Raw genomic sequence first — 15933 nt, forward strand, 5'->3', positions numbered from 1 at the left:
GCCTTTAGATTATTCGTATTTGGTCCAATTTTCTGTTTTTCATATGAATACTGAATATTAATAATTCAAATGTGATTATATTACCACTGGAACATTATATTATTATTGAACAATGCTTTGCAATTTTTTTCCACTATAACACAGTTTAAATATTAATTATTACTCGAATTTTTTATATTTAAATAAATACAACTATATAACACAGTTTAAGGTGATGCAAAACTCATTTTAAAAAAAGTAACGAGATATATATAAAAATATTTTTTACAAAGAGAAATATTAACACTGTACTTTTATTTCTTATTAGGGTGAAATTTATTATATATATATATATATAGGAAATAAGACGAACATTGCTTGATAGTTTTCACGTGAATTTCATGCAATAATGTTGAGTATCAAAAAGGTATATTGTAGTACGTAATTACTCTTCACAAGAACTAGCAAGTTTTGTATGCATTATTTGTGTATTTATTTTAATAATTTTACCTGACTTGAGTTTAAATAAGATGACGAAACAAAAAAAGTTATGAATATCAAATTCACGAATATGGAATTTTTTTAATACTAACAATAAAATAATTTAAGATTACCTATATATAAATTTAAATAATACTAATTGAAAAATAAAACAAAATAAATATGATACACTTAATATAGGAGAGGATTAAAAAAATAAATAAATGAGACCTTAAATTTAGTAGGGTTTAATTATATTAACTAATTGCAAATTATAATTAACCTAAAGTTATTAAGCAAATATAAACTTAGGATCTGTTTGATTTATTAAAATTTACATTACCATATAAGATAAATATTTTTATTCCATGATTGATTTGAAAAAAAATTATGAAATAACATAAATTAATCAAATAAGATCAAAATAAAAACTTAGTTTTTTGTTGCTTACAAAGTCATGGGACAACTTTTTGTCCCAAATATAAAGTATTAAGACACACATATCTCTATCTCTCTTTTGTTTATCAAGCATTATTTGCTAGTAACAACAATAATTAATTATGTTATGTATTTCAAATTTATTTATCCACTAGCAACAAGAATCTCATGTTATTTATTTTGAAATTCATATTATCTATTAGGTACATTAATTTTATCTTATCATGTAATTTGAATTCATATTATCTATATTTACGGGATGTAATGACCTTATAATATCATGTATTTTGAGATATATTATCGATTAACTAATTTGTATGTATTTTATATTTTGAATTCTCATAAAATATAATTATAATAATAATGCAAATTATATTAAGACAATTAATGTTAAAAATGATATTTTAATAAATTTTATATTATTTTGTTCGTGTTGTCTATTATTAATCGATAAAAATTACCCTATAACTCACATATTTGTCCCGTAATCTTCGTCTTTGTCTTATAGCATAGTGTGTAATAAAGGCAACCTGAACGAAACAAGGGTTGATATTGCTCATGGGAATGATATGAGAGAAACGTAAAAACAATATTTTTCCATTCTAATTAATCCAATTACTAGTTATCTGTCACTGCGAAAAGTAATATCGTTTTTTTAAAAAATACTACACATATTTTTTAAAGGGAATCATGTTAAAGTTAGCTAGAACCATTATACATGATTTAAAACATGCTTTTCATTTTTTTTTTCCGTGTTTATTTTTGAAAAGTAAATACCATTGTTGCCTGCATTCTAAAATAAATATGACAAATACAGAAGGCTATGAGCCTATGATTAATACAACACGTACTACGATTGTACAGTGCATGATACTCTACCCTTATACACTTATATGTAACTAATGTAAGTATTAAATACAAATTGTGGCTATGACTCAAACAACCTGCTCCTATTAACGATTTAAATTAACGAGAAGTGATGAGATTTACGAAATCTTCAGCTCGATTCAACAAGTCCTGGAACATATCGAGGTTGACTCAAGTACGATATTGGGATCATATATATAAATTTTGATACCATTTTAAAATATGAATTTTAGTCTCATTCAATTTCAAAATTTAATTTATGAGATAACATTTATTTTTTATATATTTTATTGTGATATTATCTCCAGTCAACATTCGATTTAAAATTTGAATTTTTTCTCAAAACACTTCCTCATGTTTAGGTATTATTAGATTTAAAGCATGGATAACATAGAGTTACCTGTTTAATGATTTAAAATATACTCTCATTACATTCCCCATTTCTCACATACAGTGCAAAATGACCTTTTGTGACATCAAAAGTGTTCGAACTTTGGCCCGAAAATTGATGCCTCGAATGAGACCTCACTCGTAAAATTTGCCTGTGCATGGTGAAACATCTCCGGAAGTACTAGCCGAATGCCCATCTTTAATTTGAACTCTAAATGTTGAATGAACCAAAACAATTACATATATATAGGTAAACCGTAAACCATAAGGAATGTATATAAGATATGATATTTGTTGTTTTTCAATGATAAATTTGAGCATATGATATGCCTTTAATATTGCATGTCACCGGCTCAATTTGGCATTCTACTTGCCCACCGTTTCCCCCTAAAACCTATACTGTTTTTCTTATGTTCCGGAAGTGGGCACGTTCTTGACGTCAGTGATTTGATGAATGTTTGTATAGATGCCAAGAATCCGTCAATTATTTCTGCTTATTTCAATTTCTTTATACATGTTCATGTCTCTTCCTATCAATATATTTGGAATTCAACCTTTTCTCTTCTCTTCTTTTAGCTTCGTTTGCCATGAGAGAAACTGTAAAGAAAGAAAAATACAATATCAACAATTATCAACGTATCTTTCTTAATTTCAGACGAGAAAGAAATAATTCACGTGAAGTTGTGATCAAAGTTCATTTTTTTTTCTCTCGAGTGGAGGAGAGAAGGAGATGCACATTTCATTTATTTTTTGTCTTTGTTATGTATCTCTATTGATTAATTAAATTTCGTTTAATAATTTCTTTACGTACTTCTAAGTTCCCGTAAATTGATACGAGATAAACGGTATCAAACCAATGAGATTTGACATAAATGATTAAAAATTCAGTATAACTTTTACCTTTTCTATAGAGGTGGGTTGAATCTCTAATGTCACTTTTATTTTTTTTTGAACAACTCTTTTCATATCTTGACATCTAAAGACTAATTGAGTAGCTATAATAAAATAAAACTGCTTATAATTTAGGCTTGAATAATAATTTTTAGGTAATTTTCTAGTGACAACTTTAGTATGGCACCTGCGGTAGTTTTGGTGAGTTCATGTTCTTCCACTTTTTTTCTCAACAAAAAAAAAATATCAATTTTTGTTTAATTAATTGACATTCTTGAACAAATTTGCAATGTTTTTATTTAATTACATTGCATTATATTGTTTTAATATATTTTTTCTGAATTTATGATGGATATTACTTAAATAAATATTTTTTTTGTTATTTGCTCATAATATTTTTATGATAATTTATGCAGTATCTTTTGGTGATATTATTATAAATGGCGTCTTCATGGACTTCTTCCTTAAGTAGCATACATTGTGGACCACTAGAGCCCGATGTGTTATGGATGCAGGATATGCGTGTGTCTCATCAACATATTTGGAATATGAGAATGATTGTATTTTGCAAGTGAGACGAGCACATGTCCAACTCACAAAAGAAATTGTACAGTACCTAGATGAAGCAGTTTTCGTTGGGTTGCTGAAATGAGATTTATAAAGATCAGCGTTGGATTAATTTGTGCTTTGGTAGAAGGATGGCGACTTCAGACTCATACTTTTCTAATTGTTTATAATTATTTTATAAAAAAGTTAAATTCCACAATCAATTTATATGTTACATCAGTGACAAGCACGTAAGTGTTATAAACGAGATTAACCTCCGATTTCATTAATTAGATTGTAACACTTATGATTTTTGACTCAAGATAAAAGAAAATATTACTACAGTCTTAAACCTAAAGATTTTTTCTTGAATATTTAATATATATAGTTAATTCATGAGATGACACACCAAAGAGGATTAAGAAAAGCTGGCAGTAGTGGCATTTGGTCTGGCTGCCGAATTTGTGTTGTGTTTATGATCTATGAATAGTGAATAAATGATGGAAGATGGCCACCTCCAATGTCCAGATGCCCACTTTACGGAACTTGCATCCTCACACTCGCACTCTCTCCTTAAATAAAGTACATGCATTTACTATTCTTCACTGTTAAATACTTCAATTAAAGGAAAACATTGCATACCATAAAACCAGAATGCATACATGCAATGCATTTTCGCAATGCTTGCTAGGACAGCCAATCAACCTTGGCTGCAGCCATATCAAATGTTGAAAATATTCTTTTTCTTAATTTCTGCATGATATGTTATGGTTTTAAATTTAAATCAATGATTAAATATATTTTGTCCTTCAAAATATTTTAAGTTCATATTTAGTCTCTAAATTTCAAATGTCCTACTTTGATGCCCCACTGTTAATTTAGATATGTGCCATAAGTGATCTTTTACACATTTAATTTGAATAAATGGAAATGGTATGTCATTCATTATCACGTTAGCAGTGGTGTTATGAAGACGTTGATGCAAGATTTTATGTCATATTTTTTTTATTCATATGGTTTTATGTCATATTTGAGAAAGATTAAAATTGATTTTTTTTTCATATTTATAGACACTAAAATCAAACTTCTACATATTTAGAGGAATAAAAAATATCTATCATCTTAATTTTTGTTATCATTAGGAATTGAACTCACATACTATGAAGTTTACAAAAACTAACATAAATTGTTGAACCAATTAAACTATACTTTTTGATAATTTGATTGACTTTACTAAAATAAAATTGAGATATCATTATTTGGCATTATCCTAAAAAGAAATTAATATTAAAAGAAAATTTAGTTCATAATAATTTTAGTAATAATGTAGAAAATGAATATTAAATGGGGTATTCCATCATGGATTAGTATCAAGAGATGATTTGCTCTTAACAAAATTGATTTTATCCACTACATTTTGAAAATAGTGGTTTTAGTTTTTTTATTTTTTATTTTTTAAATGTGATGGATTTCATCTTGACCTACACTTTATTTTGACTTGATAAGATATAAAATCTACCACATTTTAGAAATATAAAGATCGATATCTTAAAAAAAAGAAATATAAAGATTGAGACTACCATTTTTGAAATGTATGAACTAATTTTTTATTTTATTTTATCAAATGTTAATAAATCAAAATACATTTTCCCCTATTACTAATTTAGTAATTAATCCATTTTTTGATATATTTTTTTAGAGAGCTAATACATCTTTTAAAAACATTGATTCCCTCCAAATGTCACCACTTGGGTCACAAGATTGTGACCGAAAACATTGATTCAATTACATTTTCTTTTGGATCCAAGTGAATATTTGTTCTTAATCGGTCCATATTTTTAGCAACATTTTCTTGTAAATAAGTCAAATGATTATGCAAAGTTAATTATAAAATTAGGGGTGATGAGTTCAAATTCCATTTTTTTATATAAAATAAAGCAACATTCTCTAGTCTCAAGAATATAAAGTAATGCTGAAACAAATTTCTTTAAAAACAACTTAGACATTTAAAAACAATTATTGCTTTCTTAACTGTATATTGATGTTATCGTTGAATTTTGTTTTTTGGTTGTAGAATGAAGGTAGTGATGTTAATCATGTTGTTGATGTTTATACAAAATAGGATATGAGCTCTGATGAGCATAGCTGGTGAAGCTTAACCCTATAATAACAGAGTGACAGAGCAGACTACAGAGTTAAACAGATAATCATCGTTTGAATTAAGCTAAACAATACTATATCCTAAAATTCTAATTGTTGACTTAGCCAATTGATTAAAATCCCTTGGCCTTTGTTACTTATTACTGTAAGACAGTATATCAGGCAAATGTATGTCACGCTTTCAACTTAAAATTTCATTTCTAAGTCTAAATTAAAATGGAGACAACGCCAATTCAAGGTTACACATAAATTTTCAGAGCAATATTTGGAAACATAAACTTGCTTGAAACTCAATGGCGAAAAAATATACACAAATTTTTGAAGACATCACTTGGGATGCAATTGGATTAAGTAGAATCTCTAGAACAAAATGAATGGAAGAGACCGGATATTATTGCTCCTATCTAACTTGGTGGTAATCCTTATCAACTAGGAAAATCAAAATAACCAATGTCCAATGGGTCAATTTGATGATTGAAAGCATTGCCAGCTTTTTAACTACTAACTAATTAAGAGAAGAAGTTAGACTAATGAAGTAATCTTCAGTACATGGAATAGTGAGGCCACCCATTGGGTGATTGAATCCGAATTCTTCTTCAGCCCAATCCAACAAGTCTCTGAATAAAGGGTGGCTTAGGTAAGATATTGGAATCACAAACCTCTTATGGTTCTCTCCAACGTACACTGCCAAGTGGCCTTTTGGAACATCAGCAACAGCTGAAGCCATTTTGATTCTTTGTGAAAGTGTTCTCTGAAGTTTCTGCTTGGCATGAGCTATCCCCACAAATCTGTTACCAGTCTTCATGATGGAGAAAGCTAGATATGAATCAAAGTCTAAAGATATTATTAAGTGAGAGAATTTTTTTAGTGGCAGAGCTAAATAAGACTTGGGTTGGAATTGCCATCTCAAGAAAATACACACACATATATAGGGGGTCAAGGCATGCACTAACTAAAATTGCTTGATAACTATGAAGAATGTTTAGAAACATGTCAGGTGTAGGACTTGGGGTAGCTTCACATGAGTGTGCCTAATCTGGACCAAAGCATGAGGACCCACTAATTTTTGGAGCCAGAAAAAGAAGTGTGGTACAAGTTAATAGTTGTACTACTTGTTGATTATTGTTTCTTGCTTTGAACGAATAATGCCTTGGCCCTTTTTATTCTAGGCACGTTCTTGACATGAAATGCCAACATGCAATTGGAAAATATGTTGAACTGGTCTTACCTATTAAAAGGAGCTTTGAATTTAGACTGGTGCTCTTTACTGGCAATTTCTTGTCATCACTAGACAGTCTCTGTTGTGGATAATAGATAGGCCTATGATATCATCTGGTTCACATAACTTTTGATTAGGTTCAATTTAATCCTTTATTTAATTTGGTCCAAATTGGCTTAGTCTAATAATTTTCATTTCCTTTTCTAAATTTTACTGTTTTAAAAATTCCATCCTGAAATACAACGTCAAATCTATATAATGAAATTCCATTATCCGATTCACACCTACCTAATATCATGTTGGACTAATTCAAGCAGGGAAACTTTATTCTAAACCTGATCCTACTCAATCCAATAACCTATAATAGAGTTTGATTTTGTTCTTTAACCTAGCCGGGACTGCAAACGGTAAATAGAATTAAAATGAAATGATTTTTTTTTTTATCAATTTATGAATTATATAAGCACGTCATATTTACCGATATCATTTAGAAATATAATCAACATATACAAAAAGTTCAATAGTTAATGGGTAAGCACAACGTCATTATTCTAAACAAAAAGCCAAATAATAGGCCCTCAATTATTTCACACAAGGGTGGTTCCCTCTATTAGACCTGCTACATTTGTTTTTTGCTGAAGGAAGGATGATAACTTGGTTTATACAGTTGCATAAACTGAAACAATTACCCTAGCCTCCTCTTCTCAAAATAGAAAGGAAGCGTTTTTTATCTGCTTATAGTTTACTTTCCTCTTCAACGTGAATCGCAGGGAAAATAATTTAATGGCAATCACATTGGCTTTCTTAAAGGCAATTATTCAATTATTCTATAAGCAGATTGAGTTCCTCTCCAAAGTGTACATAGTTTAGTGTAGTAAATAATCTATTTGCCATACATAGTTAGTATATAATATGCACCCCATCACATGATCAAACTCAACAATTGTTTTGGGAGCCAAATTCGGTGTAGTGAAGTGCTTGTTAATTGATATGTAACTTGGTGTGACCAATAGATTGTTAACTACATTAAATACTGCACATTTTACAACATATTGTGGCAAATGAAAGAATGCCTTGCTTAGTTAGCGCAACTTCACTTCAATCTGTTTTTCATCTATTCATTCTCCGTTGAGTTCATAAAGCAATCCAATAATAGAGCCACTCAATAGAAAACTGAAAACGTCCATGTGATTGCATAAAAGTTGTTTTCAACACGGCACGTGAAATACTCCCACCATTGGAGTATTGGACCCGAGTTTTGGAAGGTCAATTACTTTAAATGTGACCATAGTTCACATATAGTTAACTATAAAATGTTAATGATTTAATTTTATATAATGAGTCTTTTGGTTCCGATAGTTGTACTATCTATTTTAGTTCCTCCACATATACTTTTGATATTTTGATTTCTGCTGTCAAGTGTGTCTTAACTTTGTTAAGTAAAACTGTCACAAAATAAAAAGGTGGTGTAAAAGCATTACAAATTTATAGGCAGTATGTAAAACCTCTACAAATTTTATGCATTTTTTATTTTGTGATACCGATTTGTGACGATTTAATAATTGCTAGAAAATTTATGACAATTTTACTTAAACGAAGTTAAAACTCAGCTAACGGTTGGAACTAAAATGATATCAAAAGTACATATCAAGTGTAAAAGCACAGCTAACGGTGGGAACTAAAATGATACCAAGGCATTACAAATTTTATGCATTTTTTATTTTGTGATACCAATTTGTGACGATTTAATAATTGCTAGAAAATTTATGACAATTTTACTTAAACGAAGTTAAAACACGGCTAATGGTGGGAACTAAAATGATATCAAAAGTACATATGTAGGGAATAAAATAGATAGTTTTTAGCTATAAGAACCAAAACATAAAAATAGTTGAAGTACAGAGACTAAATGAATAATTAAACTAAAGTTTATTAATCGGTTTACAAATCTCTCTTAAAGCTTAGTGGCCGCCCCATCCATGACTAGGCTCAATTTGTGAAGCAGTTTTATAAGGCAGACATTATTAGGAAAGGAAGACACAAAATCGACAAGGAACGTGAAAGAAAATTTGGCATTTCGTAGTAATAGATTATAATTCTATTAGCAGTCAATTCACCGAACCTTGATTTTAGTGTGTAGTATTTTTCATTATATAATCTTTTAAATATAGAAAGTTATGGTTAATAAAGTTCTTTTAATTTTCTTGAGCTGGCACAAAATTGACCAGCCCCATTTCCGCATGTTAACCTTTATTTGGGACACTGCCAAGAAAACAAGAGCCCAAATTTAAAGCCCAAAATTAAGACTTGAAGGGTTCAATTTTAACTTCAAGCGGATATACATATCTTTCGATTGTGCTATTGCTAACTAAAATACATTCTTTTTACATCAAGTGGATAATGTGCTAACACTAGTTCATCTATTCTCAATCAAGAAAGATATCGATTTCCAATTTAAGAGACGTTTGAACTTTCTGTTACAAATTCAATATTGCTAAGTTGTTTTTATATGGAAACATATAATTCTCATTCATTGGAGTCTTTCTCAATTTGTTTTATGCTTCCATTTGGTAGTCGTCAACATAGCAAAGCAGATTAAGATGCAGACGTGCATGATAAGCTTAATTGTCCATGCTATGCTTTGCATTTTATAGTGGCTATGATTTGTCTCAACCACTTGACACTTCTACATGTAAGGTAGAGGAACGAATTTTCCCTATATTGTTGCCTCAACTCTTCTATTTATTTTATAAAGGAAAATTGTAAGTATATGCCAACAACTTAAAACGCCTTATCTAAATGTTTCTTTCTAGTATATGATATATTATTGTTGACTGTTCAATATGAACCAAACATGGTGTCTGAAGTTATGTCTAGAACACTACGTCAGCCATTAAATTGTTTAGACAAGCAGGTTTTTCTTTTTTTAATGATCAAGTGGCTACCATTTATGATGTCCTTCAAATAATTGGAACATCCAGCTTCACTTAATTTCTTCATATTTTGATAAAATACATTCTAGAGTGCAGACAGTACCATGAGACCCTTCACACTCATGTTTCTCACCAGACACCGTTTGGATTACTCTTCATCAATCATTTTTGTATCTAAAGAGTTTTCTGAAATCTTTTTATGTATATATAGGGATAGTTGTGGTTGGAGTCACAAACAAGTCAAGCCCTTAGCATTTTTTAAGCACCAAATTCTTCTTACACAATTTTTTTTTTTCCAAATCATTCTCTTGATCTGCAATGGGTTTCTGTTTGCCTGGTTTTCAAAGGCGCAGTGATGTCCCAAAGGGCTGCCTTGTAGTTTAAGTGTAGGACAAAACCAAAAGAAGCAGTTTGTGATTCCCTTTATCATATTTGAACCAACCTTCAATGCGGCACATGCTGAGTGAAGTTGAACAAGAATTTGGATTTGATAATCAATGGATGGCCTCAAGAATGCCATGTAGATAAGATAATCCAATGCATTAGCATGATCTTGAACTCACTAATCTTTATTAACATGTAGTTTCTTCTTCTGTAATGCTTGATTAATAAATTAGCGGGGATGTGCATGTGCCATTACTGCAGAGTTGTATCTCCTTAGGAGATGCCTTACATTACAATTGAGCCTTGATTTTTTTGTGAGGTTTTATCAGGTTTTGCAATCACTTATCCAATAATAAATTCAAAGCTTTTACATCCAAAAAACAGGAGAAAAAAAGAAAATTATAGTTACTTCACAGATAAACAAAAGGGGTGTATGCCAAACCTTTAAATTTCAAACAGTCCATGCCATCAACTGCAATCTACTTAAGATTGTTTATCCTCCAAAAATATTTATCTGGTCAGAGCAACTACTTTTTAAATATCAGGTATCCAAGTTCTCAATTTTAATTTTGTGAACAGAGAGAAGTAGGAAAGGGAGAAAAAAATTGGCCATGGGTAATAGAGCAACTGTTAGGTGATCTCTTTCCACTAAAATGAGCAATATCTTTTATTCCTGTTGTGAAATTCAGGGAAATTTGTTGTGATAATCCATGTATTGCTGACCAAGAAACAACTAAAATAACCCTTCTGACGGTGCTGCTTGATTAGGAAACTGAAAGAATTAATGACCCTTTGGAAATGAGTGATTTTCCATTGATGATAGAATAGGAAAGAACATCAAATTAACTCAAGATTATTCTGTGATGTTGCAAGTAGGAACTAAATGAGCTCGTGTTATAAAAAAATATGTGTCTAGAGCTGTTTCAGAACAAATGTTTTCTTTGTTCCATGTTCATCTCAAAGACATACATTGAAATTGTTGGAAATAATCCAAGTCTCACATCGACTAAAAGTAATTCTACATTAAAATATATAAGTGAGGGGCAACCCTTACCCCTTGAGCAAGTTTTTGGGATTGAGTTAGGTCTTTCACATTATTTATTCTAAGATGGTATTAGAGTCAATTCTGATCTTGGGACTACGCTTCCGCTAGTCCTCGCTTTGTGGTGACAAACACCCACCCCTGACTCTGACTGATCTTGTGTTAGAGAGTTATAGTTTACACCACACTTGGTGAGAGTTGAGACAAATTGTAAGTCATCCTTGTTGGATGAAGTTGAGAGATATTTTGTCCCGTGGTTTTTACCTTTCACATTGAAAGGGTTTTCCACGCTAATTTATTTTGTCCCGTGCCTATTTTGAGTCTATAGAGAGGAAAATAATGCTAGTATTCTCCAATAGATTTATAGCTCATTCAAGCGAGAAGTGAAGTTTAGAAACTCATCCTCCTTGCATGGAATTGTGAGACCACCAATTGGATGATCAAATTGACTTAGTAATTCTTGAAATGAAGGTTGGTTCAAGTATGATACTGGAATCACAAACCGTCTCATCTCATCTCCAACATAGACAACAAGATAGCCTTTTGGGACTTGAAGTCCCTTGCAAGTTGCTTTGGCTGCAGAAAATGATGTCTGTCTAATAATACCTGGTATGTGGAAAGCCATTGCTTTTGTTTTTTTTGCTCCACAAACAAATAATATACCAAGTGATGTAAAAAACTTGTATGAGAAAGAAAATTTGAATTCTGAGGCTTCTGGATGCAAATGACTTGTGTTGCTTGAGAAAACAAGAGATCGTGTATATATATAGTCATTAATGGGCCCTCTGCATAGCAATCCAATTCCACCATGAGTTTGACAGGGCTATGACGAGGTCTACTGAGGGGAAAGGGATCACATGGTGTTGTCTGAGTTTTCTTTCAAGGATTAGGAAGATAAATAGGAGTATCATACCTCATCTTCTTGTTCAAAACTTCATGTAATTAATACAGAAATTCATGTCTCAATGTCACATTCTATCAGAGTATTGTGTCCCAGCATCTTCTAGCACAGGTTTTTTTAAAATTATCCACCTAACCATTTGTTCGCACTAACACAAAATTCGAGATCATTATAAGATCTAAATACAAACAATCATTGTTCAAGACCCATGATTCTATTTTATCATCAATCCAATCACCATTCACGTTTTTTATTTTTCTTATCAAGGAATAGATTGTTTTACTTGGATGATTTAGATGTCTCGTATTTCTTGAAAAAGCGATTCGATTGATGAGATTTGATATAATACTTATGAGATCGATGAAATTCAAATATTTCTTCTTTGAATATATTGATTTGATTCCATAAATGGGACCACCACCCATAGCACCACCAAAAGCAAAACTCTATATTTCTTCTAAAGAATATCCTAATTAGAGTGAGTTATTACATTTTTAAACATATATATATATTAACACAGCGTGAAATTTGCATAAATGTATTTTGTGGTTACTGCCACCACAAATAAATGTCAACATGATCAATTAGATTTTCGTTTTTCATAGAAGCATCTGTTTCATTTCAAGTGGGGTAATCTGTTCGAGAAGGTGGGACTTGTATTCTCTACTATAACATGTATTGTCGAATCACGAGAAAGTCCTTTAAGACAACACCATATGCCCTTGTCTCTGGTTTGGTCCCATGACTCCTAACTCATAGCCCTCCTTCGCCAATAATTGAAGTAGCCTATGGTTTCTTGCATAACTATATATATTTATGGCTGCAAGACTTTAGGACCAACACAAATCATTCACAACCTGGAGCATTAAAATTCAAAAGTTTATTTTAAAGTCTTAGACGATTCTCTTCTCCAGTCTCTAACACAATCAATATAACAATGGGTTTCCGTTTACCTGGTATCAGAAGGGCATTATTTGCTGCAAATCAAGCATCTTCAAAAGTAGTGGAAATGCCAAAGGGCTATCTTGCAGCCTATGTTGGAGAGAAAATGAGGCGTTTTGTGATCCCTGTATCATACTTGAACCAACCTTCATTCCAAGAATTGTTGAACCAAGCGGAGGAAGAGTTTGAATATGATCATCCCATGGGTGGTCTCACAATTCCTTGCAGCGAAGATGTCTTCCAACGCATAACTTCTCGCTTGAGTGGACAGTAAATCTCACTGTAGGAGACAGACAGATTAGTGGAGACATTTTGTACTAATAGGCATTGTCTCGACTTGTAAAAATCCCCCTTTTGTGAGAAATAGGGAAAAGAAAGACCATCAGAATGACAAAATCACATTATATAATTTTTTTGTGTGTATAACGACAATGAATTAAATTACTCAACCTGCCTCTCTGTGTTTTCTGTTATTTTTTTGTCAGATTTGAGTGCTACTTGTGTTAAGGGTCAACTGCAGTTGCACTACAATTTTAAATTTCTCATTCTAAATAGTGCAGTATCCAAAGGGGAAAATTGAAAGAAAATATGTCTAGGTGATTTAAGAAACCAAAATTTCAATATTTAATAGCATATAAGCTATTTGACCAATCTCTTTAAAGATTGCCGTGTATCTAAGTACTTCATACATAGTAAGAAAGTAGGAACGCTCACAAACTTTGGTTTTGTTCTGTCAACTGGATATTCATCTAGTCAGAGCAACTGAGCAAATCAATAGAAATCCAATTTTAAATTTGGTATCTTTTAGTTGCAAGTAACAGTCTACACAACATTTTAAGTCATGTGTTGCAGGGACTATATAATGTATGCTCTTCTTGCACTACTTTTGTTACCTAGAGGGTAAAACAGATCTACATAACCACTACACAGTAGAATTTTATTTTACTGTTTTTTCATCAGGGAAGTGGTAGTTTATCAACATGAAGAACCAATATGATATGTTTTGAGCCTGTCTGCAACATAAGAAGAAGGCCATTGAATTGGTTATACAATTATTTGCTTTTTGGCTGTAAAGTCTCTTTCACAAGGTGCAACCAGCTGGTTGGCATGAATTCTCAAATCTCAAGTAATCCTTGACCAAAATCATGCAGACAATATCATGTGACACCTCATTACTCCTAATCTCTCACTAGACCCTATCAAGCATCAAATTGCACACTAACCATTCACTTCGCTAGAGAACTGTTTCCACATAGACTCATATATCTGTCTATATATACTCATAATGGCATTCTCAAGCAATACAAGTCACTAAGTAAAAATTCAAACATTTTCTTTCATACACAAGCTCTTCCATTCATTGTATTTTTTTCTTTGCCTTTCAACTCAAAACAATGGGCTTCCGCTTACCTGGTATTAGAAGGTCATCTTTTGCTGTAACCAAAGCAGCTTCCAAGGCTGTGGAGGTCCCCAAAGGCTACCTTGCAGTCTATGTTGGGGAGAAAATGAAGCGGTTTGTGATTCCTATTTCATACTTGAATCAACCTTTATTTCAACAATTACTGAGCCAAGCTGAGGAAGAATTCGGATATGATCATCCAATGGGTGGTCTCACAATTCCTTGCAGCGAAGATGCTTTCCTAGACCTCACTTCTCGTTTGAATGGACTATAAATCATATTGAAGGAGATTGACATAGATTAGTTGAGGCAAATTGTACAGAAGACAATTCTATTTATTTATTTATCCTTCTTTTGTAAGTGGAAAGTGCCATCTAAGTGAGATAGTTATTAACAGAGATGTTGAATTCCTTTTTGGTCAAATTTCAATGAGTTTTCATGCACACTTTGCTGAAAAATTATACAGATAGCCACTGTTATGCATATTCTCTTCAATATATTTTTTTTTCTTCCCCTGCTCTTCTGCTGCTACTGTTGTACAAATAAAAGCAAAATAAATTATAATGATGTTCTTTTAGAGGAAGGAGTTGTAATGAAATGAAGTGGGGTTGAAAACTTGAAAATTAAAATTAATAGAATTATGTCAGTAAAATATGCACACTAGGGTATTTTCTTTTTTTCTTTTTTTTTTTTGTTGAGGGGGGGGGGGAGGGGGTGTTAATCAATAAATCCAATATATATGGATAAAATTAGTACACTTAGTTATTTGATGATCAATAGTTGAATATCCCACTGTCTCGCATTACTTGTACAATTTACAAAATACTAGTATACCATTAGAAGCAGAAGACATTTGGTAACCCAAAGCTTTATATGTGAAACTAAGTGAGCCCATCAGCCCTAAAAAGAAGGAAGGAACTTGAGCTTCTAAATTTGAAGGGGAGCCCGAAAGAAAGAGGACAGGTTAAGATTGAATGTTAATTAATGGGGATTGGAATATTTTTTATTTTTTTTTACAGAGGGGATTGTGAATTCTCTGGTTACAAAAGTGATGGAAAGAAATCCTAACCCTGAAAAATAATTATTATACATTAAACAACAAATAAAATATAATTAATTTTTTTTTGAACCGTAGTGATGATAGCAGAGTCCTACATTAATGGATCATACCCTTGGGCTGCAATTGTGAGAGCACTTTAGGCCATGTAGAGAAAAATCAAGAAGGGCTTTGCTATTTTCATCCTTTATTTGCTATGTTCACACCCTATAATGCTAGTTTTTTTATACTAAAATACCTTTGACAAAAACATGTTTAAATATACAATGAATATGTGTTTTTATTTCTTTTTTAAAATGAATATA

General features: G+C 31.4%; 3 protein-coding genes across 3 annotated transcripts; 2 read left to right on the plus strand and 1 right to left on the minus strand.

The window, feature by feature from the left end:
* Positions 1 to 6015: 6015 nt before the first annotated feature.
* On the minus strand, positions 6016 to 6876 carry LOC114379313 (auxin-induced protein 15A-like). Its single transcript, XM_028337953.1, has one exon. The coding sequence runs from the start codon at positions 6554 to 6556 to the stop codon at positions 6257 to 6259; it is 300 nt and encodes a 99-aa protein (XP_028193754.1). The 5' UTR covers positions 6557 to 6876; the 3' UTR covers positions 6016 to 6256.
* Positions 6877 to 12998: 6122 nt separating this feature from the next.
* On the plus strand, positions 12999 to 13621 carry LOC114377953 (auxin-induced protein 6B-like). The gene has a single exon (XM_028336434.1). The coding sequence runs from the start codon at positions 13168 to 13170 to the stop codon at positions 13444 to 13446; it is 279 nt and encodes a 92-aa protein (XP_028192235.1). The 5' UTR covers positions 12999 to 13167; the 3' UTR covers positions 13447 to 13621.
* An 847-nt stretch (positions 13622 to 14468) lies between these two features.
* LOC114379575 (auxin-induced protein X10A-like) lies at positions 14469 to 15150 on the plus strand. The gene has a single exon (XM_028338253.1). It carries the CDS (start codon positions 14567 to 14569, stop codon positions 14843 to 14845), a length of 279 nt encoding a protein of 92 aa, XP_028194054.1. The 5' UTR covers positions 14469 to 14566; the 3' UTR covers positions 14846 to 15150.
* Positions 15151 to 15933: the final 783 nt, after the last annotated feature.

This window comes from Glycine soja, chromosome 12 (genome assembly GCF_004193775.1).
Source record: "Glycine soja cultivar W05 chromosome 12, ASM419377v2, whole genome shotgun sequence".
Classification (NCBI taxonomy): domain Eukaryota; kingdom Viridiplantae; phylum Streptophyta; class Magnoliopsida; order Fabales; family Fabaceae; genus Glycine; species Glycine soja.

What these genes read in the sequence shown, in the direction of transcription:
- LOC114379575 (XM_028338253.1), top strand. Translation starts at nt 14,567, where the DNA reads ATGGGCTTCCGCTTACCTGGTATTAGAAGGTCATCTTTTGCTGTAACC.
- LOC114377953 (XM_028336434.1), top strand. Translation starts at nt 13,168, where the DNA reads ATGGGTTTCCGTTTACCTGGTATCAGAAGGGCATTATTTGCTGCAAAT.
- LOC114379313 (XM_028337953.1), bottom strand. Translation starts at nt 6,556, where the DNA reads ATGAAGACTGGTAACAGATTTGTGGGGATAGCTCATGCCAAGCAGAAA.